The 23,227-nt window shown below is 40.1% G+C and overlaps 1 protein-coding gene across 1 annotated transcript; it reads left to right on the forward strand.

The window, feature by feature from the left end:
* Positions 1 to 345: 345 nt before the first annotated feature.
* USP14 (ubiquitin specific peptidase 14) lies at positions 346 to 21,423 on the forward strand (the record flags this gene model as incomplete). Its single annotated transcript, XM_081996432.1, has 16 exons — positions 346 to 366; positions 1,692 to 1,859; positions 2,500 to 2,532; positions 4,148 to 4,252; positions 5,775 to 5,878; positions 7,775 to 7,833; positions 12,855 to 12,985; positions 13,291 to 13,371; positions 14,153 to 14,232; positions 15,765 to 15,879; positions 17,210 to 17,275; positions 17,591 to 17,683; positions 18,643 to 18,771; positions 19,872 to 19,932; positions 21,039 to 21,146; positions 21,272 to 21,423. 16 exons carry the CDS (start codon positions 346 to 348, stop codon positions 21,421 to 21,423), a joined length of 1,506 nt encoding a protein of 501 aa, XP_081852558.1.
* Positions 21,424 to 23,227: the final 1,804 nt, after the last annotated feature.

Genomic DNA, 23,227 nt, shown 5'->3' on the forward strand with positions numbered 1-23,227 from the left:
TTTTCCTGAATTCTAGCACATCTCTATAAGCTTTGTTTTCTGTTCAGTAGGGGCAAATATGTCCTTCCTTTGTCTTAGTTTCCGTTGTTTTCAAATTAACAATTTTCTCCTTTATTTTGGAAACTTTTGGTGGAAATTTGGCTTGTGATCTCTGAAGAGAAGACGCTCATGCTCTTCAGTTTCCTCCTCTTGAGTGCTGACTTGTCAAAGCTGGTGACATTACAGATTAATAATTGGTAACTCTTCTGCATATTTAGCGGCAGATGCACAACTGTTCAAAAATGCAAAACTTAAAAGACCGTGCAGCTGACTTTTCAGTGACTGAGTGGGCTGTCTTCCCGGAAAATGGGAAAAGACTTGTGCTTGGTAGGTCTTACATATGCAAAATAATAAATGTGTTTTCAAAAAAATGAGAAGGTTGGACAAGTCAGAAGGTACTTTCTGCTATAAATACTGAGAAGCCAGTCATTTGAGTTGCTTTGTAGGCTAATTTAGGTTAAGTTTTGGTTATTCTTCCTTATTACTCATCACAAGCACTGCATACATCTGAAATTGGAAGCTTCTTGGAAGGTTTTTTTAAATCATGACTTCCAAGAGTTTTATATTGAAAAAACCTGGGGTTGCTGTGGTATATTTACTTAAAACTGAAGCACAGGTAGAAGGAAGGATATGGTTTTAAGTACGATATTCATCCACTTACTGTGCACATAGGATATTAGTGTGCTGTGTTTTGCAGGTTTTCAGCAAAACTGCAGCTTGCTAAAGTAACCTTTTGTATCTGTGATAGTGATAGGAAATGGTCAAAGGTGTGTAACCGTTCTTCAGAAACACACTGTTTATTCCAGGCATTTTTGTCTGCTCTTGGTTAGTGCTAGCTTTATGCAAGTGAAGTTAACGTGCCTTTGTGTCATTCTGCCTAACGTTTCTGCTGGTGATCCCATTTCCAGCGTCAAGAGCTACGCTTTGTTGACCAAATTTCACTTCCAGTCCTGCACCTTTACTGGGGTCAGGGCTTCTGGAGCTGCAACCTTTGCTAGGCTGTTGTTCTTATTTACACACAGGTACCTTGTTTGTGTAAACACTGTCAAAACCGAAGCAGGTAGCAGTGATGGTGTTGTAAATGGCACTGTGAGGTTAACCTTCCATTGAAAGGAAGCAGGAGGTGTCCCTATTTTATGGGTCTTGCCTTGACACATGCTTATTTTCTCGCGTAGCTCCACGTGATACTGGTAGTCAAAACTACGGCTGTCAAACACTTGCTTTGCTTTTAAAGAACATGGTATTGTTTGCCGTTGAAGGAGAACGGAAGTGCTATGGAAAACTGAACTGGAATCGCACGTCTGAACTTCCTTCAGAAATTTGTTTGCAAGTAACAGTGCCAGGAGATTGGGAGAATTGCTTTTGTGAAGATTTGCCCAAAGAATTTCTGATGCTGTTATACACATTTTATTGCTTGCAAAATTTCTCAGTATTTATGTTGTTTACAATTGTTTTGTAGGATATTTTTAGATTTGCTGGAAATAGTATGTGCTGATGGCTGAGGCATCTTGTGGAAAAGGTGTCCTTTAGCTTGATTATTGACAAGTTTTAGAGTTAAAAACTGAATGTTGTGAGATGGTATAAAGGTACAGAATTTGAAATACTGGGTTAATCTTGGTAATTACATTCTTGTGTATTAGGAAATAATGTAGTTTCAAAACATTTTGTTTGCAGTTAATGTGAAATGGGGAAAAGAGAAATTCGATGGTGTGGAGCTTAACACTGACGAACCTCCGATGGTCTTCAAAGCCCAGTTGTTTGCACTGACTGGAGTTCAGCCAGCTAGACAGAAGGTTATGGTTAAGGGAGGAACTCTGAAGGTAGAAATCCATGGTTTTATATTATTTCTAACTTTATTACATCATAACATAATAAGCAATGACCATATTTCTGAATGTTCCTCCAGAAGATCTCTCATTGTATGTATCAAACTGACTACACTTTTCAGAAATAATTCAGTGTGATTTATTGCCTACTACTAGAAATACTGGCAAAAGTTTGTGGCTAAATGGTTGGGACCAGGTACACTGTTGTTTGAAAACACTTCTTCCCTCTTTTATACCAAACACTGCTCTGCTTGGTGTTTGGGGTTTTTTTTTCCTGTTCCTTTTTAATGTTCAGAATCTGAATGCAACTTTTTACTTTTTCACTTGTTTAATAAAAGTTTCTCTCGCAATTCTTTGCTGGAGACTTACCAGTGCAATGCAATACAGGCATACAAAAAGTTGTTTACATCTAAGCAGTGTTGAACAACAGATGCAGAACCTTATTGAAAAGATGACCTGGCTGCTTTTTATCTTAGTCAGACAAGACTTGATGATGTGTAAATAGTTAATATTGTGGAACTTTGGGTGAAACACAATTGTATATTTAGAAATATGTGATTAATATTAATGAAAATACTTGCTTGTCTTTTGCTCCGATATAATTAACTTGTCTTTTATTTCATTTCAAATACAGGATGATGACTGGGGGAACCTAAAAATAAAGAACGTAAGTTCTAAGGAATAAGTAAATTTTCCTAGTTTGATTTTTATTTTGGCATTTAAAAAAAGATTTAAAGTTCTTGCTGTTTCTGTTTGAATAGCTCTTCCTAAAAATCAGACCTCAATGCAAAATAATCTTATAGGTGTCATACCCAAGCATTCTTACAAAGTTCTCACCATTGATTTCCCTACTTATGCCAAAAAAGGTTTTTTACAAATTACATCATCTTCCTGAAGTACTTGGGAGCATATATTTCTTTCTTTTTTACAAGAAATGTTCTGGGTCAGACCAGTGGTCCTTCTGTGTTGTCTACCTGTGACCATAATAACAAGCGATGTTATTTAGAGCGACCTTGTGAACCAGGGCACTGTCTGCGGTCTGTCGTGCTTGTATGTCCCCAGCATGGAAATCATTGCATTATCAATGCTGAAATTACAGCTCTGTCCGTTTCCTTTTTTATCAGTCTCCTGGAATTTCTTCTCCTGTACTAAATCACTGCTTATTCGTACCTTTGACTAGTTCAAAAAGAAAACAAAAAGTGAATGTATTTATGTTTCTTACCTATATAATATTGTAACAGGGAACCCCAAAAATTTTTGTTTGGGTTTTTTTGGGTCATTTTCATTTCTCTAGGTATCTTGTAACATCTATTGTGGTTAAACCACAACACACTGTCAAAGCAGTTTCTTTCCATTCTGTTGTCCATCCTGTTCCTTGGCACTGTGTTTTTCAAGGCCCAGATAGCCATTTTATCCCCCTTTGATAGATCTTACTGTGTAGATGTACTCCTGTGGAATGCTGAAAAACTCCTTTTCCTTATGCTAGTCCAGCAAGCATGGCAACTTGATTGCTCGCCCCCTGCCCCCTTGAATGTTAGCCCTCATGCCTAGACTGACAGGGTCATTTTGGTTATTTTTATCTTTTCAATTTGTTTAATGTTTTGAGAACTTGCCAGACCAAAGGATGGCACTTCCCTTTCCCGCTTGCTTTTCAGGTGAAAAAAAAAATTTCTGAACTGTGGTCCTCATTATTACCCGCATCTGTCTGAAGTGTTTCCTCAGATTCTATGCTAAAGATGTTGTTGCTTAGAGAATTCTGAATTTGGTAACTTGAGGCTCTGTCGATTGAGAAGCTCAAACATTGCAGCTTCTTTCAAATTGGAATTTAGCTGCTCAGTTATCCTTGGTTCCAAGGTATTTTCTAAGACTTAAGGGAAAGAGGAATATTTTCACTCAGGTGTTGAAGATGCTTGATCCCTAGTGGTCCTTCAGGAAGGGATTTTTTCTGAACACTTCACATTGGGGTATTCCGTGAATGTTAAATTTAGTCCCAGTTGGAATCTTGCATCATCAGCTGCTGGCAAGCTCACCAGGCTCAGTGGAAACATCTAGCATGGATAATGCTGTGGGATTGTTCTCAATAAGTACTTTCTAGATAATGAGAAAGTTAATGTATACCCTTAAGAAACAAAGTGCAGTATCAGTTCTGTGAACTAAGTGAAAAATAGTGTTTATTTTGGGGAAAATAGCTGAAATATGTCAAGAGCTTAATGATTTATTTTTTTTTTTAAGCAGAAATAACTGCCCTTAAATATTTATTACGATTTTTACTGTGTTTCAAGGGGATGACCTTATTAATGATGGGTTCTGCAGATGCACTTCCAGAAGAGCCAATTGCTCGACCCATCTTTGTAGAAGATATGACAGAGGAGCAGTTGGCTTCAGCTGTAAGCATATTTCAAACTTTGGTTTCTTGTAAACCTTTGAATAATGGCAAGTTTTTAAATACTTGCAGTTGCTTAAAAGTGGATTATGAAACTGTAATGTCTGTTTAGCATTTATACCTTCTTAAAGAAACGCAAATTTATGTTGATGACCCACCTAGTAGCAATGATGAGAAGTCTGGAATTTAATTTAAAATGGTGTTTTTTCTTTAAGCAGGCAGCTTAGTAAATTTGCTAAAAATAACATTGCTGATGTTTTTAAGGACAAAGTTGTATTGCCCTTGGCTGTATTAGTGTCCTGAACTTTGCCTGAATAAGGGCTCTTAGATGCGCAAAATTGTTTCCTGCCTCCGTCATATCTGTGAAGGCAAACTAGGGTTTGTTTGGGGTGGGCTGTGTTTGGGATTTCGTTTGTCCTTGTTAGTTTTATTAGGTAAACTTTTATTTATGAGAAGTGAAAGTAAGTTTGTCATTAGTGGAGTAGATTATATGTTTGCCCTTATGGGAGTAAGTAATTAATGTATTTGTTTTTTCATGGAGTAAGATCTCTTTGAGTTGTTTCCTTTTTCACAATTTCAAAGGCTTCATTTTTTCATCAGTCATTTGAACTAGGAGCTCTTCATCATACCTAAAACAGTTGTATGACTGTTGTCAACTGCGCATGCAGAATGGGAATACTTTTATGCATGTCCATATGAAAAAGGATCTGTAGCTTAGGACTGGTTTTGTGCTTCAGTATTTAATGCTTTCCACAGCACCAGCAAATGAAGGGTATTTATGTATTTTTGAGACTAACCTTATACACAGACTTTGAGATAACTGAGGGGCAAACAAGGAGATGATTCAGTGTCAGATAACGTTTTGAAAAAGTTTGTCACATTGCATTTCTCTGATTCATATATATCAAAATTCAGTTGTTCGTACTGCCATGTATTCATTAAAAATTAAATACGCGGTTAAATGCTCTCCTCCTAAAATAATTAAGTGGTATTGGTATGCAGTACTACTCCAGTTTCATTAAACTATGTGCTTTTTCCTGACAACTACTCAAATACGCACAATTGGAAAAAAAATGTTTTAAAAGTTTAAATAATGCTTTTGTTTCTAACTATGAACTTCATCACATTCAGAGTTTTACTGAAAACTGATTTTAATTAAAACATCAGTGCTTGGTACAAATGTATTCAAGTGGAAATAGAATTTTAAGGTCAAAACTTGAATGAGATTATAATTGGACTTTCTGAATGACTGCATGCTTGAAGAATATGTTCATTAAACAAAACATGCACAGAAAAAAAACCCCAAAGCATTCCTGAATATCCTCTAAAAGCACCAAATGGTGAAATGATTAATGTAATCAGAAAATGGATCTGGAAAACTTCATGAAGTTTGATGGAACATTCCAGGTGTTACGCACCTCTGATCATTCCTGTTCTTAGAAGCTGTTCTCAGATTATAGCATTTATATAAAAATGGTTGCATATCTCTGTCGGACCTTCAAGCACCCTTGTAAATTTTTTGGTAGATGGAATTACCATGTGGATTGACAAACCTTGGCAACACTTGCTACATGAATGCTACGGTTCAGTGTATCCGCTCAGTGCCAGAAGTGAAAGAGGCCCTTAAAAGGTAGGATTCAGTACAAAAATACCATGACTAAAATGTTTTCTTTAGCTTATGAAACAGATATTTTGTGGAATGATCATCTTAATACTGGTATGGATTATCATAACAATCTGTTATTCTTTAAATCTATTCATGAGTAACATAATGATCGATTAAAGTTTATCCTATGGTTATGTTAGCCTGTACTTTTTTAAAGAACTTAAGACTATGTATTTGTTGAAATGGTCTTTTAGTGGAGAGAATGTGTTTTGCCTAGCTAAAATGTACAGCAGGGACCTCTGAGAAAGGACCGTGGGTGTTGCTGTGGCGGCCAACTGGAACAGGCTAGTGTTACTGTCATGTGGATGTGTAGGGAACAGAAGACGTGCCCTTACGGAATTTGTTTCCTTCATTTGATTGTAGAATAACTCTTCTGCATTTTTTTTTGTGTTATTCTGGACTGAAATGTGAAAACAGGTAAATTTTTTTTGTGAGGAGTCTGTGAGAAACATGAAAATTATGAAGGTTGGAGGAAAAAAGAATGCATGGCAATATGAGCCTGAATTTGTCTTCAATCCAGAAGAGAAAACCATCAGTATTTAAAAAATGTGAGGATTAGGTAGAGCATTGCAATCGTAGGGTTAATTAAAATACATTGCTTTCATGATACGTTGGTACCCAAATGGATATTCTACATCACTGTAAACACTAGTTAATTTAAGTACTTATACATTTTTCCTGATTCTGGTAGCAGGTGAACCTTAATTATTTAGCACTGAGACCTATTTGTGAAGTACAGAAACTCTCTCTTAAAGGTTTTTCTTGTTTTTCAGTGTTGTCGTTTTCAGCAAGTCTGTGTATTTCCATGTTAAGGACTCTGAGTTACTGCACTGAATCAGAGTATTGGACAATTTTAACACACCAAATGCCAAAATGTACCCTATAAAACTGGCAGACCGCAATACAAGGTGTGGCCTTGCTGTCTGTGGGAAGTCAGATTCACAGGCAGCCACTCTGTTTTCCCCTGGAGACTTAGCCTTTATTTGGTCTTCTCTGCTTGATGACAGCATGGAAGGGTGTATGGCAGTGGGAGAGGTGTGAAAGGACTCGCCTGGGAAAGCTTACTATTATGGCTTCATTTCTCACCAGCTGCTCTGCTGATCTCTGGAAGGGTACTCCCTGTTTTGTAGCATGTTGGCGGGAAATTTTCCTGCTCATCATCTAGCAAGGGACAGATGTTTTCAGTTCAGTCCGAGATTAAAGAATGCATAAGACTCTCCTTTTGCTTGAAGGCTTATATGCTTTGAGGTGGCCATCTGTTCCTCATGCAGCTGGTAAATTAAGAAAGCACTCAAAAAAGAGGGGCAAGTTCTAGTAATATGGGTGGACTCCCATACTTTTTCAGTGTAGGAAATATCTCCCCCCCCAAAATGTCTCACCTCAGTGTTTTGCTTCTGCTGTGGAGGGAGGAAGAAAGCATGCCCTCCATCTCTCTGCATTTTATCTGCCATCTATTCCTGAAGGTGTTTTTTTCTGTGTATCTGAAGAAGCTGTGGCAAATGTTTCAGAAATGGGGTAGCTTCTGTTTAGAATTTTTCTCAGTTTCTTTAAAAATAGATTGAGTCTTTGAGGCAAATGGATTAGAGAAGCACCAGTGATGTATCCAGACTTCTCAGTCTGCATTTATTTGTTGTCTTGAGGATGCCAGTTTTCCTTTGCTTCCATGCAGTGCTTGCAAAATAGCTGAGACTTTGAGGTAAGTGTGAGTTAAATCTTATCTTCGGTTACTTCTGTTTTGGTGATTTGATTTCTTTTGATACATTTAAATAAATCTAGCTGCTGCCTGCTTTATGATTTAAAAACCTGACAGCTCTTCTTTATTATTTTAATTGCATACAAGTGATTTTTCTTCTCTTTTAGGTATGGTGGTGCCTTAAGAGCTTCAGGAGAAATGGCCTCTGCTCAATACATTACTGCAGGTTGGTGTTTAGAGTAGAACACAGGGCTTTAGGCTAGGGTGTGATTTCCTGCTAACTGCAGGTGAAAATTGCAGTTAGAGCTCTGTATATTCTTCTTTAGTGCATATGCCTTAGGAATTTCAGATCTGCTAGCACTGGAGGATTCATTTTGCTCTGTCGTGAATATCTTTAAAGGTTATTTTGACCGTGGCTGCAAAGCGTACATCTCTGCATATTACCTAGCTGCACGCTGGGAAAAATATATTCAAGTGTGATCTAGGCTTAGATGGAAATCATGCATATGTCTTAACTGTTTTGCATGTAGTCATAAAGTAATTGGAACTTCCTAAAGCAGAGTCGATCTGCCTGTTGATTTGATCATTTTGTGTAGAAATATTTTAGAGTGTTTTGTTTCACTTAATGGTAGGCTAATGCCATGCTCCTAAAATATGTATTTCATTGATGTTTTTTAATATGACTTATTGTCTGAGCATTATTGTTAAGGTGGTAGCTGAGGCTTTATCAGTGGTCCTAGCCTCTACCCTAAAGGTCTGGCTTTCATGCCTGAAATAGAAAGTAATGTCTTCAAAAGGAAAGTTACTCTTGTGCTGACGTGAGTGCTCACAATGTGGGAGCTCACAGTGGCCCCATATCTCCAAGTTCTAACTAGAATTCTAGTTAGACCCCTTACACTTGAGCAAGGGTACTACTTGTCCACTTTTTCTTTTTTTACTCTATTTCATTGCCCCACTAAGATGCTGGGCCAGGACACTGGGATTTCTACCAGTCCATTTAAGGAAAAACAAAACAATAAAAGGAAGGAAAGGTCCAGTTTGTGGGTATGCCTGCTGATCGAATTTTGGGGTGGTAAGTTCAATGGTTACTCTATACAACCATGCCTGCCCCTCCCCTTTTCACTGCCTTTACTTCATGTCCCTTGTTTTCTTTTTAAGGTGACAGTTCTGCTTTTTAGGAATCTTAATAGTTTAAGTAATTTGCTGTTGATTCTTTGGTGCTGAGCTGGTCAAGAACTCCTGCATGACACAGCATTTTTTTTAATTGCTGTGTCATATCAGTTGTCCCTCTTATCAAGATCAGTGAAGATACTTTACTTCAAGAGAGGAAGCAACTGACCTTGGTTCCTTGTAATCTTGCCTATATTCACTTACGCAAGAGTATCGTTCATTAGTCTCTCCATTTGTAAACCAGTGACCATGCAGACTGTTGCTTACCTCACAGCGTTGTTGTGAGGATTACTAGGTGTCTCTGAAGCGATTTGTGGATTTAAAATACTGTAACCTCGGTAGATAAGACATATAGTGGTGTGTCTGGAGCAAAAAAGAAAGCCATGTGTATTGTCATGCAATCAGTAGCATTCATTGAATTGCACATAGTTATGAACTGTGCATGTATGCATACATATACTTGTTTTCCTGTGTCTTAAATTAAGCATGAGTACTTTCTAGATATTTTAGTTGGGAAAAAAAAGATTTTTTTCCCAGTAGTTGGTGAAACTTAAGCTGCTCTAGAGGGTAGAATGCCTCCTGGTTTCTTTAGGCGTAGCCCTCTTCTGAAAACATTGTTCCTCAGATGTGTTTCAAATGAAATCTTAACTGCTCAAAAATACTATGTTTTTTTTTCCATGTTAGCAGACAGGAAAGACAAGGCACTATGTGCCAAACTCTCAGAATTGTCGTCTTTACACTTGCGCAAGAAAGGAACAGGAAAGCACACCTGATCAACACATGGCTTAGGGGCTGGTGCCGTCGTCAGAATTTTGGGGGTTTTGACCACGGGGCGGTTTACACGGCACCGGGCCTGCTCGCAGCTGATGGAGTGCAACTGACGCCAAGGGGCAAAAGGATTCTTGCTCATGAGCTGGCAGGCCTCATTGAGAGGGCTTTAAACTAGATTTGGAAGGGGGAGGGGATAAAACCGGGCTCACTAGAGTTGAACCTAGGGGTAGGTTCAACGTGCCAGAGTTGAAATCGATAGCCCAGCTCAGGTGCATCTACACCAATGCACGCAGCATGGGCACCAAACAGGAGGAGCTGGAAGCCATTGTGCAGCGCGACAGCTATGATGTAGTTGCCATCACAGAAACATGGTGGGATGCTTCTCATGACTGGAGTGCTGCAATGGATGGCTATAAGCTCTTCCAAAGGGATAGGCAGGGAAGGAGAGGCGGTGGGGTGGCTCTGTATGTTAGGGAGTGTTTTGATTGCATAGAAATCAAAGATTGTGAAGACCAAGTAGAGTGCTTGTGGGTAAGGATGAGGGGGAAGGCCAATGAGGCAGATATCCTGCTGGGAGTCTGTTACAGACCACCCAGCCAGGATGAAGACACAGATGAGACATTCTATAAGCGACTGGCAGAAGTCTCGCATTCACTGGCCCTTGTTCTTGTGGGGGACTTCAACCTACCAGACATCTGCTGGAAGTATAACACGGCAGAGAGGAAACAATCTGGGAGGTTCCTGGAGTGTGTGGAGGAGAACTTCCTGACGCAGCTCGTGAGTGAGCCCACCAGGGGAGGTGCCTTACTGGACCTGCTGTTTACAAACAGAGAAGGACTGGTGAGAGATGTGGTGGTCGGAGGCCGTCTTGGGCTTAGCGACCACGACATGATAGAATTCTCAGTTGTGAGTGAAGTAAGGAGAGGGGTCAGCAAAACTGCTACCATGGACTTCCGGAGGGCAGACTTTGGCCTGTTCAGGTCAGTGGTTGAGAGAGTCCCTTGGGAGACAGTCCTGAAGGACAAAGGGGTCCAGGAAGGCTGGACAGTCTTCAAGAAGGAAATCTTAAAGGCGCAGGAGCAGGCGGTCCCCATGTGCTGTAAGAAGAGCTGGCGGGGAAGGCGACCGGCCTGGCTGAACAGGGAGATTTTGCTGGGACTCAGGGAAAAGAGGAGAGTTTATCACCTCTGGAAGAAGGGGCAGGCAACTCACGAAGAGTACAAGGATCTCGTTAGGTCAAGCAGGGACAAAATTAGAAAGGCAAAAGCCCAGCTAGAGCTCAGTCTGGCCACAGTCGTAAAGGATAATAAAAAATGTTTTTACAAATATATTAACAAGAAAAAGAGAGGCAAGGAGAATCTCCATCCCCTACTGGATATGGCAGGGAACATTGTCTCCAAGGACGAGGACAAGGCTGAGGTACTTAATGCCTTCTTTGCCTCAGTCTTTAATAGCCAGTCCAGGTATCCGCAGGGTGTTCAGTCCCCTGAGCTGGAAGATGGGGATGGAGAGCACAATGTACTCCTCATAATCCAGGAGGAAGCAGTCAAGGACATGCTAAACCACCTGGACACCCACAAGTCTATGGGGCCTGATGGGATCCACCCGAGAGTACTGAGAGCGCTGGCGGAGGAGCTTGCCAAGCCACTCTCCATCATTTATCAGCAGTCCTGGTTAACAGGGGAGGTCCCAGAAGACTGGAGGCTTGCCAATGTGACGCCCGTCTACAAGAAAGGCCGGAAGGAGAATCCTGGGAACTACAGGCCTGTCAGCCTGACCTCTGTACCGGGGAAGATTATGGAGTGGTTGGTCTTGAGAGTGCTCACGGGGCATCTGCAGGACAACCAAGCGATCAGGCCCAGCCAGCATGGGTTCATGAAAGGCAGGTCCTGCTTGACCAACCTGATCTCCTTCTATGACCAGGTGACCCGCCTTGTGGATGAGGGAAAGACTGCGGATGTTGTCTACCTGGACTTTAGTAAAGCCTTTGACAGCGTCTCCCACAGCATTCTCCTGGAGAAACTGGCGGCTCGTGGCTTAGACAGATTTACTCTTCGCTGGGTGAGGAACTGGCTGGATGGCCGAGCCCAGAGAGTTGTGGTGAATGATGTTAAATCTGGCTGGCGGCCGGTCACAAGCGGTGTTCCCCAGGGCTCGGTTCTGGGGCCGGTCTTGTTCAATGTCTTTACTGATGATCTGGATGAGGGAATCGAGTGCTCCCTCAGTAAGTTTGCAGATGACACCAAGTTGGGTGGGAGTGTTGATCTGCTGGAGGGTAGGAGGGCTCTGCAGAGGGATCTGGACAGGCTGGATCGATGGGCAGAGGCCAACTGTATGAGGTTTAATAAGGCCAAGTGCTGGGTCCTGCACTTGGGTCACGACAACCCCATGCAAAGCTACAGGCTTGGGGAGGAGTGGCTGGAGAGCAGCCCGGCGGAAAGGGACCTGGGGGTGCTGGTTGACAGCCGGCTGAACATGAGCCGGCAGTGTGCCCAGGTGGCCAAGAAGGCCAACAGCGTCCTGGCCTGTATCAGCAATAGTGTGGCCAGCAGGAGTAGGGAAGTGATTGTGCCCCTGTACTCGGCACTGGTGAGGCCGCACCTTGAATACTGTGTTCAGTTTTGGGCCCCTCACTACAAGAAGGATGTTGAGGTGCTGGAGTGTGTCCAGAGAAGGGCAACGAAGCTGGTGAGGGGTCTGGAGCACAAGTCTTATGAGAAGCGGCTGAGGGAAGTGGGGTTGTTTAGTCTGGAGAAGAGCAGGCTGAGAGGAGACCTTACCGCTCTCTACAACTACCTGAAAGGGAGTTGTGGCGACGAGGGTGTTGGTCTCTTCTCCCAAGTAACTAGTGATAGGACAAGAGGAGATGGCCTCAAGTTGCGCCAGGGGAGGTTTAGATTGGATATTAGGAAAAATTTCTTCACTGAGAGAGTGGTCAGGCATTGGAACAGGCTGCCCAGGGAGGTGGTGGAGTCGCCATCTCTGGAAGTGTTCAAAAAACATGTGGATGTGGCGCTTCAGGACATGGTTTAGGGATCATGGTGGTGCTGGATTAATGGTTGGACTTGATCTTGAAGGTCTTTTCCAACCTTGTGATTCTGTGAAGTCATGTTCACAAATGAGACCTTAGGTGCACCTGTTAATGCCACCTGAAAATTTTGTTCCTGCTTTGGAAAGATCAAATCGGGACGTTGTTAAGTGATCAGTCTTTAAATATTGCTTCTGTTTTACTGTTCTTTTTAAACTTCCTGCCATGTTTGAATTGTTTTTCCACTTCTCAAAGGATTCACTTACTTTTTCTTCAAGCTCTTAGAGACTTGTTTGATTCCATGGATAAAACTTCCTCCAGTATCCCACCTATCATTCTCCTGCAGTTTTTACATATGGCCTTCCCACAGTTTGCAGAGAAAGGCGATCAAGGACAGTACCTTCAACAGGTAAAGACTGATTATTAGCTTATTGTTTGATAATTCTATAGTATATTGGAAGTTGAGAACAAGAATGTTTTAAAACTTCCCTTCTCCTGTGAAAATAATTTGTCCCAGTAAAGTGTTTGTTTTTGTTTCGTGTAGAAAAGTTGAATGTAATCTCAAGCACTAGCTCTGAAAATGTATGGTGGAATGGGGAGAAATCCCTAGTTAAGGAATCCTTACATTTGGTTTTATAGTGTAAAGATCGATGGGTTTACTATTACTAAATCATAATGCTGCTAGTCAGATTCAATGTTCTGTTCCCTTCCTAGGATGCCAATGAGTGCTGGGTGCAGATGATGAGAGTACTACAGCAGAAGCTGGAAGGCATAGAAGGTGATACAGTTATGGAGGTAATTGTAGTCTTATTCTAACCAGAGTTAGGATTTATAATATTGTGCTTGTTTCACATATTTTTTGCTAATGATTATCTGTTTTGTGAGTTCTTTAAGGTCTGTTTATAGTCCAGTAAGTGAAATTGCTTTCTAATGTGTCTGATCAGCATAATGCTACCTATGTTATGTCAGCTATGCTATGGAGTGTACTGTAGGAGCACTTTCCCTTTGGGCTTTGTAAGGCATATGTTTGACCAGGGTGGTAGTGACTGCGTATGCAGCAGCTGGCCCTGATAACCTGTGAATTTAGCACATAAGAACTTTTTTTTTTGAAAAAAGTGTGCTACAGCATTCTTGGCTACAAGAATGCTATTTCAAACAGACAGCTAGCTTAATCAACCTGATAAAAAATTGCTTAGTTTTTCCCAAGACTTCACCAGACCGACCCTCTATTTTCTCTGTAAACTGTTTTCTGGAGAGTCTTGGAAGTGGTAAAAATCCAATAGACTACTCTAAAATGTAAGACAGATTTAAGTTGGGGCGGCAGGGAGGTGTGACTTTTTGATTGAAATCCTGCTTGCTAATATGCTTTGAGGTGGCTTTAACAGCATGCTATAAATGCATTCGTATGGAAACTTTTATACTGTGTAAGGAGATTGACTGACTAGGAGAAAATGCACATATAGAAAGGTGAAGGAATAGGCTTTAAAGAATTTGAAGAAAAGGGGTTGTTTTGTCTGTAAAAAGGTTGTCTTTACATGCTATTTGAAGTTACATCATGAGAGAATTTGTTTTACAGACAGATTCTGGATCTACAGCAGCATCTTCTAAAAAGAAGAGTTTAATTGATCAGTTCTTCAGCATTGAATTTGAAACAGCGTATCCTAAAGACTAAGGCAAGACATAAAGAATGATGGTAATTTTACACTTTAGCAGTTGAGTGCAGGGAGGATGAAAGGCATTGTTCAGAATAGTATAGGAAATAAAGGTGTGTGTTAGGAAACAGAGGGAGTGATGTATTGCAGGAGTACACAGAAGTTAAAGCTAAGATTGGATATACTTTGAGAGAGAGGATGATGTGGGGAGGAAGAATAGTAATGGAGATTTACAGAAAAAAACCACTGAATAGCAGATTTCCTCCCCAGAGAAGATTGCCAGTTATCTACTTCAAGGTTGCTGATATGTTTTATCCAAATAAAAGTAATTATCTTCCAAAATAGCTTATTTTGGGGTTCTGAGGAAGTGTTGCTGATATACCTGGCATACTAAACATGCACAAAAGATAGCTTGATTGATTTCTTAAGAAGTACTTTAGCTGTACACTAAGTGTGAGTAAAAAACTAAGATGAGTAAGAAACTAGTGGAGCTGACAGCTTTCTAGTAGCTTTTTTTTTATAGCAAGAACAAAAAGTGTATGACCACATGGGGCACATACCTCATGCCAAGTATTATTCTTTTCCAACCTCTCCACCCCAAAATTCTGGCCGTCATGAAAATGAGCACTGCTTTTAGGAAGAATTTTACTGTTTGTTTTGCTCGGCTGAGATAAGGAAACATCCTCTTAGATGAGGTACTGTATCTCATAGCTTGGTAGTAATGAAGTGTAAAGGTCTTTTTTAAGGTAAGAGTCATTAATCTCCCTGTATTGTGATGTTTGTTATCCCTGAAATAGTTGGGAGGAGCAGAATGAGTAGCTAAGAGGAATGATGCATAGGCCAATGGCTGGAGGAAGAGACTTGGTGGAAAAGTCGTGTTGCAAGTCTTCAAAGTGTGATTGTGGCAGCATTTGTAGAATAGATGCATTCAGAGCAGTCGGAAAAATACCTAGTTAGCAGGAAGTGGACGAGAGAGAAGGAAAGGGGTAGAAGGATGAAAAAGAAGAGGTTGGACAGAATAGTTAGAAAAATATGTAGAAAATAATGAAGAAATGGACTACATTTCAGTGAAGAGGACAGATACAAGGCAGGGAGAGGAGGCTGTGCATGTTGAAAGAAATGGGAAGTCTGGCCAGCAGCAGGAGTAGAACTTTATTAAACAACAGTGGAGCATAATGTCGCAGGAGGGCTTCATAACTTGGTATTGGCAGCCGGTTAGTGTGATCTGTGTCCTGGGGTGGTGGTGGCGAGAAGAAAAACCAAAGCTCACAAGCTTAAATAATAATTAAAAACTTATTTTACTACTTTTGGTATACTGTCTGCCTCAGCTACCACTTGTCATTAGACACCAAGGAACAGATTGACTAGAAGGAAGAGCTGTTTCAAATCTTCTTTTTTTTATACTACAAGAAGTAAAAGTACTATTGATGCACAAGCACAGGATTATCATAAATTACCATGCTGTTCAGCATTTTGTTTTCACTAGAGCAGTAGTTCAGCTCTTGGTGCATGATGGTTTTCCTTAATTTTGTGAAGCATGAAATGTACAGAAGCTGAAGAAGAGGAAGTAACTAAAGGAAAGGAGAATCTGCTTCAGCTTAGCTGCTTTATCAATCAAGAAGTGAAGTACCTGTTTACAGGACTAAAATTGGTAAGCCATTACAACTTTTATTTAATTGGAATTCTAAATGACCCGTGTTTTTAATCTATGACTTGGAATTGGTGTCTGCTGTCCAAGCTTTACAAAGTTCCAAGATTTTTTTTTTTTTTGGTGTTCAATGGGAAGATGGCAGTGAAAATGAATTGCATGTTAATGTAAAGCAGACTTCAACAGAGCACTTTTCTTGACCCTGACATGGTCTTCCCTGTGCAGGTAACCAACTGCAAGCCAATTTGCTACTTAATTTTTCAGCTGGCTTTCACTTCAAACTGAGCAGTATCATGATTTTAGCATGCTTTAAACCATTACCAAAAAGTCCAAAAGTTGATTTAAAATAGAGTGGCATTTTGGTTGCTAAGAAAAAAACCAGATGATGGAACAGTTAAAGTTAAATGTAATTTTGCAGATTTTGAAGGGGGTGTTATTTTCCATGACACAACACCATCTTTAAACTATTATTTAAGTAGAACTTCTTAAAGGAATCTGTGCTTTTTATATATATATATATATATATATTTCTAAGTTTTCAGGGTCTTTTGAAGAATCTGAAGGAGCAAGTTGAGGAGCTAGTACAAAACCTTTGTAGTAACTGCTCTTGCAGAGCCTTTGTATAAGAGCAGGGATGGCAGCAGTGATCTGGTCTGTAAAGGACTGGACCTAGTTACATGGTTCTCGGATAATCTTTGTATCTGCTTTTTCTTTTTTGACAGAATTTAGTTTAGAAGGAAAGGTAACATAAAATAGTTAATGCTCACAAATTCAAAAGATTATGAAAAAAAGAAATCTCACTTTGAGGTTTCTTATGCTGGATTGCCTGTAGCAAGAGAGTCACAACACTAACAACCAGGCCAGTCTTTCTCTGAATTTGGAAAGGTCCCTGGAAGCAGAGTATCGCCACCTGTCTCCTTATATGCAGTGCTGTCTGCTTTAGACTGAGAGTTGAGAAATGTGGAAATATTGCCATCACAAGAAACGTTATATTTTCTTTAGTTGTGTTCCAAGCGTGACATGACACACTCATTACCAAATCCAGATACAATTTGTAACCAAATCCAGTTGCAAGTTCTACTGTTGTAGAATAAAATTTTATGCAGAGAGAAACTTAGTGTTATCAGGGCTCAGGAATGAGCCTGGAGCTGAACAAATGAATGGGCATGGTCTTTCTGCTAAGGAATTTCAAAATTCTTTGTGTCGTAATGGCTGATAGCAACAGAAGAGATTGTCAGAAAAAGATGTAGTTTATGGTTTGTTTATCCGTGCTGTGCTTTTCTTTAAGCTGTGTTTTATGATGAACATATATGGTGTTACCTTTTTTTAACAGCGTCTTCAAGAGGAAATCACCAAACTCTCTCCAACACTGCAGAGAAATGCACTCTATATCAAATCTGTGAGTGGTACTTTTGTTGCTCTTTCTTTTAACTGTTGTCAATTTTCTGTCCCAAAACACAAAGTTATTGCTGCAACAGCATGTGATTTATGTTTATAAAGAATCCGAATGTCCACTACCAAGAAATTTAAGACCAGTTGAAGATGATTTCTTTGAGTACACTACTATACAGAGCTTCAAAATAGGAGGCCTTGTTATATTCTGATGTGTTTGTGTACAAACACGTTCCCAGAGTAGCCTGTACGTTAGGATAAGCGGTGTTTAAGGTATAAAAGATCTGTGAATATCTAAAGCTTTTTCTAATTTTTTTTGTAGTCTAAAATTAGTCGCTTGCCAGCGTACCTGACTATTCAGATGGTTAGATTTTTTTACAAAGAGAAAGAATCCGTGAATGCCAAAGTTCTTAAGGTAAGTTTTCTGCATATTGAAGTTTAATTCCTCTTTATGCTTTTTAGTGAGTTTTTCTTATAGGTAGACAACTAATACTTGAAGGCTATTCACTAAATTACTTGTTTTTAAATTACATTCAAAAATATTAACAGTGCAGTTTCTTTGCTTAAGTACGAAATAGCTTTGTTCCCACTTGTATGGTTGCCACACATCACCACTACCAAAACAAACTCAGGGAGGAGCTTAAGGGAGAGCAGGGAATTTACTCCAATACTGTTACAATGTTTTTTGGTCTCTTTCCACCAGTGGTTCAGAGAGGAATTTTTGTAAGGAGAGGGCCATGCTTTCAGTGACTGGACAATGTCCTACAGTTGATGAAGAACGTTTATGCGAACAAACACTTCCTGTATTAGTTACTTTAATTGTCTGGCTTTCTGACTGGCAAATGCAAGAACCAGCTGGAAACAGTTAAATGTTGGTGTTTTGCTTTCAGCTGGCTGTGGCTCATAGACCTCCTGGGCTGTCCAGGGAGCATCATGATTGATGGTGCTTGTTCCTTACAGGACAGGAAAGGGGATAAGGATGGAAGACACATGATAATGATTGTAGAAGATTGTTTGGGTAACACAAATTGACATTTTTGCAAGTGTACAGTCACTCTATATTAATTTTTTTTTCCTTAGGCCTGCATAGGTGTTTCTGTAGTATGAAATTATGACAGCTGATGATAAAGAATCTAAATATTTATAGTGAATGTAGTAATTTATGATGGTTTGTTTATACTGAATCAGACACTTTTCTGTGAAAGTATGGTAGCCCTTTCGGTAAGTACTGTCAGCAACATTTCGGTAGGTCAAGTTGTCATCAATGTGATGAGAGTTGCATTTAATTGGACTTAGTGTTGTCTTCCCATGGGAGAATGCTTTAATGTGGAGTACCAAATTATGCTAATAATCTTTATGCTTTTTATTTCCTAGGATGTTAAATTTCCTCTTATGTTGGATGTGTATGAGCTGTGTACACCAGACCTTCAGGAAAAAATGGTTTCTTATCGATCAAAATTCAAAGATCTAGAAGACAAAAAAGTAAATCAACAGCCAAAGAGTGTAAGTCTTCTGGCAATTTTGTGGACGTTTTGATTAAATAAGTCATACATCTGAAATTGGGGTACTAATAAGGACTAGAGAAAACCTGACTTCCGTAAGGATATTGCTTTCTTATTTAGCTTCTAAACTCCATGGTATTGAGCTTTAGATATTTTTTTTTTATATTTTCATGAAAATGCAGTATCTGCCTTGGTATGACTGCTTGATGAGAAATGTTAAGTGTTGTAGACAACAACGTTGCTTACGGTTTTATTTCAAAATGTATTAAAATGTAGTGGTTCTGCTTAACCATGTTATGCCTAAAGGTTTTCTGTGAATTACACAAAATTATTCTCTTCAAACATTACTGCTTGCTGGCAGGTCACTTGTTCAGTGGAGTATAGGTAGCTGTTTCCTGCTCGCGAATGGGACAGGGTTGTACGAGGGAGTACTACATGCCTGTGTGATAAAACTTGGAATATATGTACTAGTGAGCTAAAAGACTGTACCCTAAAAACTTGATAAATGGTTTCATCTCCTACCCTGTTTAGATATTCTAAAACTGACTTGCCTTTCTTTAATGAAGAAAAAGAGTAAACGAGTAAACTGTAGTGTTTTACCTTTTTTTTTTTTTATTTAAAGTTTTCTACTCTTTTCCTGGCCTAACTCCTGGCAGTTTCATTTAAACATTTTAATAAGGCTTACATCTCTTTTTGCACAGTTAGGAGCAAGAGAAGAGTGCTCTTTTGAAACAGACTGTATTGGCACTCAGAGTCTGTCTCTGATATTTTCTTATTGCCACTTCTGCTGCTAGCAGGTCCCTAACAAGGAATAAAGTCTTTAATTGCTGAATTGTTTTCTTGCTCCAAACCTGTAAATCTGGTGGGTAAACAATGTAGGCAATATGTGCTAAAATGGTTATATATTTGCTTTAAAGAGTGGTCTTGTTTAGGTATTGGATGTCCAGCTAGAAATACTGTAATGGAACTTGTTTCAAATTGAACAAAAAATGTTTAGGCTTAGAAACATATTTAAATGAATGAAGAGTTGGTATTTGATATGGTTGTGCTAAAGCTTTCTCAAAACCATTCCACATTAATTCAGCATATTCTGTTTTTTAGTCCAGTAAAAGTGATGGTACACAGAAAGAAGTTAAATATGAACCATTTTCTTTTCCCGACGGTGAGTACAGGGAAGTAAATCTATTTTTAAAGTAACTTTCCATATACTCATGTTTTAGTGGACCTGATGGTAGGATTATTTTGAGAACCCTGGTTATTTTTAAAACCTTTGAAAATTAATTTTCAGAAACTGACAGAAATTTAAGGAATGGAAAGATTAGGCAAGTCAAAAAGCTTGTTGAGAAAGTCAAAGACATAACTGTCATCCATCTGTCAAGTTAATAATACATAGAAGACGTGCACATGAAAAGCCATTTGCATGCAACGTGCAGTTGTTTGTACACTTCCTTGTCAGTGGGTGGTAAAAGCTGAAATCAAACCAAAAAACTTAAATTGGACTTTTAAAACTGCTGTGGTGTTGCTAGCATTACCTAAATTTGGGGGCCTTGGAGCTTGAATGCCCTGATCGTTCACCCTCATGTTGAGAGCACTGTGCAGAAATTATTTTGGAGGTCTTTGCCCAAATGGTTACCGTTCAGTTCTTCCGGAGGTTTCTTTGTGATGCACTACATGAGAAGTATATATACGGATGTGTATATGTATATATTCTGGAGTGCTGAGAAATGCAGCTAGGATACATTGGGGACTGTTGTCACCGTTCTCTGTACATTTGGAATTAGACATTTTTTGCCACTGAAAACCTGAGTAGCTTAATTGAACTAACTGCGAAGCGGGTTGATCTCCTCTTACCTGAGTACGTCAGTACGGTGTCACTGTACAGCCCGTGCTAAGCACACCAGTCCTTGCAGTTTCATGGCTCACCCTGCATGCAGACAGCAGCTGGTGTTTGAAGGAAGTATTGGTCAAACCCGTCCAGAAGGTTTACTGACCATACATCATTGTTTTAATGCCTTAAGCTTGGTGCATGTGCATTACACCCAGGATACATATTTCTGTCATGAAAATGCACAACATTCCCAGTTTCCTGAGGGGCTATCCTGGCTGAAAGCCGCTGCATTTAGTTCATGGTGACTTAGAACCGTGCTGTAAATGGGGTTTTACATGGCTACGGTGCTGCAGTAAGGCTAATGCATCTTTAGTCTGCATGCTGTTAAAAAACTTTTCATGTAAGACTTGTGTAACATTTTCCCCCCCTTCTTCCTTCAGATATTGGTTCTAATAATTGCGGCTATTATGACCTGCAGGCAGTGCTAACGCATCAAGGCAGATCAAGTTCCTCTGGGCATTATGTGTCTTGGGTTAAAAGGAAACAAGGTAAAAAAAATAATGATTATAGCACTGTTATGCACCCTTCACAGCTCCTTTCCTTTAAGGGGCTGTTAAGCATGCATAGATTTTACATACTTAAATTACAAATAATCCTCTTGTTTTTCTTGCAGATGAATGGATTAAATTTGATGATGACAAAGTCAGCATTGTTACACCTGAAGATATTTTGAGGTTATCTGGGGGTGGAGACTGGCATATAGCTTATGTTCTACTCTACGGGCCTCGCAGAATTGAAGTAATTGAAGATGAAGCTGAACAGTAGTCTTCAGTTTTAGTCATTCTGCCTAGGTGTGAAATAAATGTTGATTACCGATCACTTCTTTAACCCCAGTGCTTTAGCAAGTGGATAAATAATCTGTTCAAACCTTTTCATGTGAAGAGGGATATTGTTTCAAAACTGATCCATGTACCAACTAGTCACTGCTGGACTGGGCTGCCCACTGTGGTGGTGACAATACTTAAAATAGCTTTAATGTCTTGCGGAAGATAAATTTTTAAAATAAGCCCCCCCCTTCCTCTCTAATGTCATCAAGTATTTATTACACACCTATTCTCACAGTTGTTACTCTTGCATGGTTTATACCACAGTTCAGTAGCTATCCATCCTTTGCCTGACCTGGCAGTTCTGTGAGGAAGGTAGAAGAGAAACTGTTGCCTTGTTGCGTATCTCAGTGCTGCTGCCCATAGCCAGCAACCGTGGCTACCTACAATCAAGTATTTGTCCAGCCTGACCTGCTGACTCAGTCTGTTCTGTCGCTGGCATCTCATGACTTCAGAATAAATTGTGATCAACAATGTGTCTCCATTAAAAAAGGTTCATGTCTCGGTAGCGTAGTTAGTATGTGTTTGTTTCTACTTCTTGGGCCGCCACTGATGAATGTCTTGAAGCAGTCACGTAATAAAGCACCACTTTGTTTTTTTAAGCTGTAGGGCTTTCTCTCCTGTCCCGTTACTCTTTGCTCTGTAGGTAAGTCTTGTATGGTAGCTGCAAAATGGGGCCTTGCTTACTTACAGTGACTTCTGTTCCTTCCCCACAGGAGTAGAGCAGCTGTACACTAGTGGGAGGCTGCAGTAGAAAAGTGTGTCAGTGTTGGCTACAGCCAGGAAAGCACTAGGCCAGCAGCAGAACTCCCCCTCTGTGTAGAGGGTCTGACTTCTTTTAACATGGCCCAGTCCCTTCTAGGAGAGCTGTCCTGATACTAGTCCGTGTTCATATGAAATGCCTTCAGTTGTGCTGCATTAACAGTGATGATGTGGTGAGTCTGATCCCTCTTTTACCCTCCCTTGGGGATGCTTCAGCTGCGACCTTCCCAAGTAGTTTCTCTGCTTTACAACTTGTGTTGCTTGGTTGCTGTAGTGCCACCTTCCCACAGCTTCCTCTGGGAGCACACTAGAGGCTTAAGGGGGTATTTTTAAGAAGTTGGATGATGCTTAAGGGCAAGTTCCACCCCTTAAGGAAGGCCCAGTGCAGTACTGGCTCTGTGCCCGTGTACCCCACAGAAACAGTACCAGGCCCTCATGTTTTTAAAGGCTTGTTCTACCTCATGTTGAGGAGGAGATACTGTGCCTGGTTGCTGCTTTGTGGAACTACATCCTCTTAGTTGTCCTGTGATCAATGTCTCCTCTCCTAAAGCTGCTGGTGGCAGTTGAGGAGATCCTTCTGCTCTGAGTGGTTGCATGACCCTACCCCTATGAAATAATTTATTTTTTATTACTGGTCACAGCAAAATAGGTATGAAAAAGTTAATTATTCTTCCTTCCCAGAAAGTGTTCTGTCCTGTTTTTCTGCTGCTCTTGCTCTTTCCTAATTTTGAGATGTGTACATTTATCACATCAGACAACTGTACCTGTACTACAAGCTGTTTCACTGAGATGAGATGTACTTAATTATAACTGGGACACTGAAAACCCTGTAGGAGAAGCAGCAGTTACTACACAGGTCTACAGGCCTGTCTAGTGGAGGTCTTTCTAGGGACTTGAGGGGGTGACAGGGATCCTCACCGATTTCCTACCTTCTACCACATTGTGCCTGCACCATAGATGGGCCTCTACTGCCTTGCACTGAA

Source organism: Phaethon aethereus, assembly GCF_964289735.1.
Source record: "Phaethon aethereus genome assembly, chromosome: 2".
NCBI lineage: Eukaryota > Metazoa > Chordata > Aves > Phaethontiformes > Phaethontidae > Phaethon > Phaethon aethereus.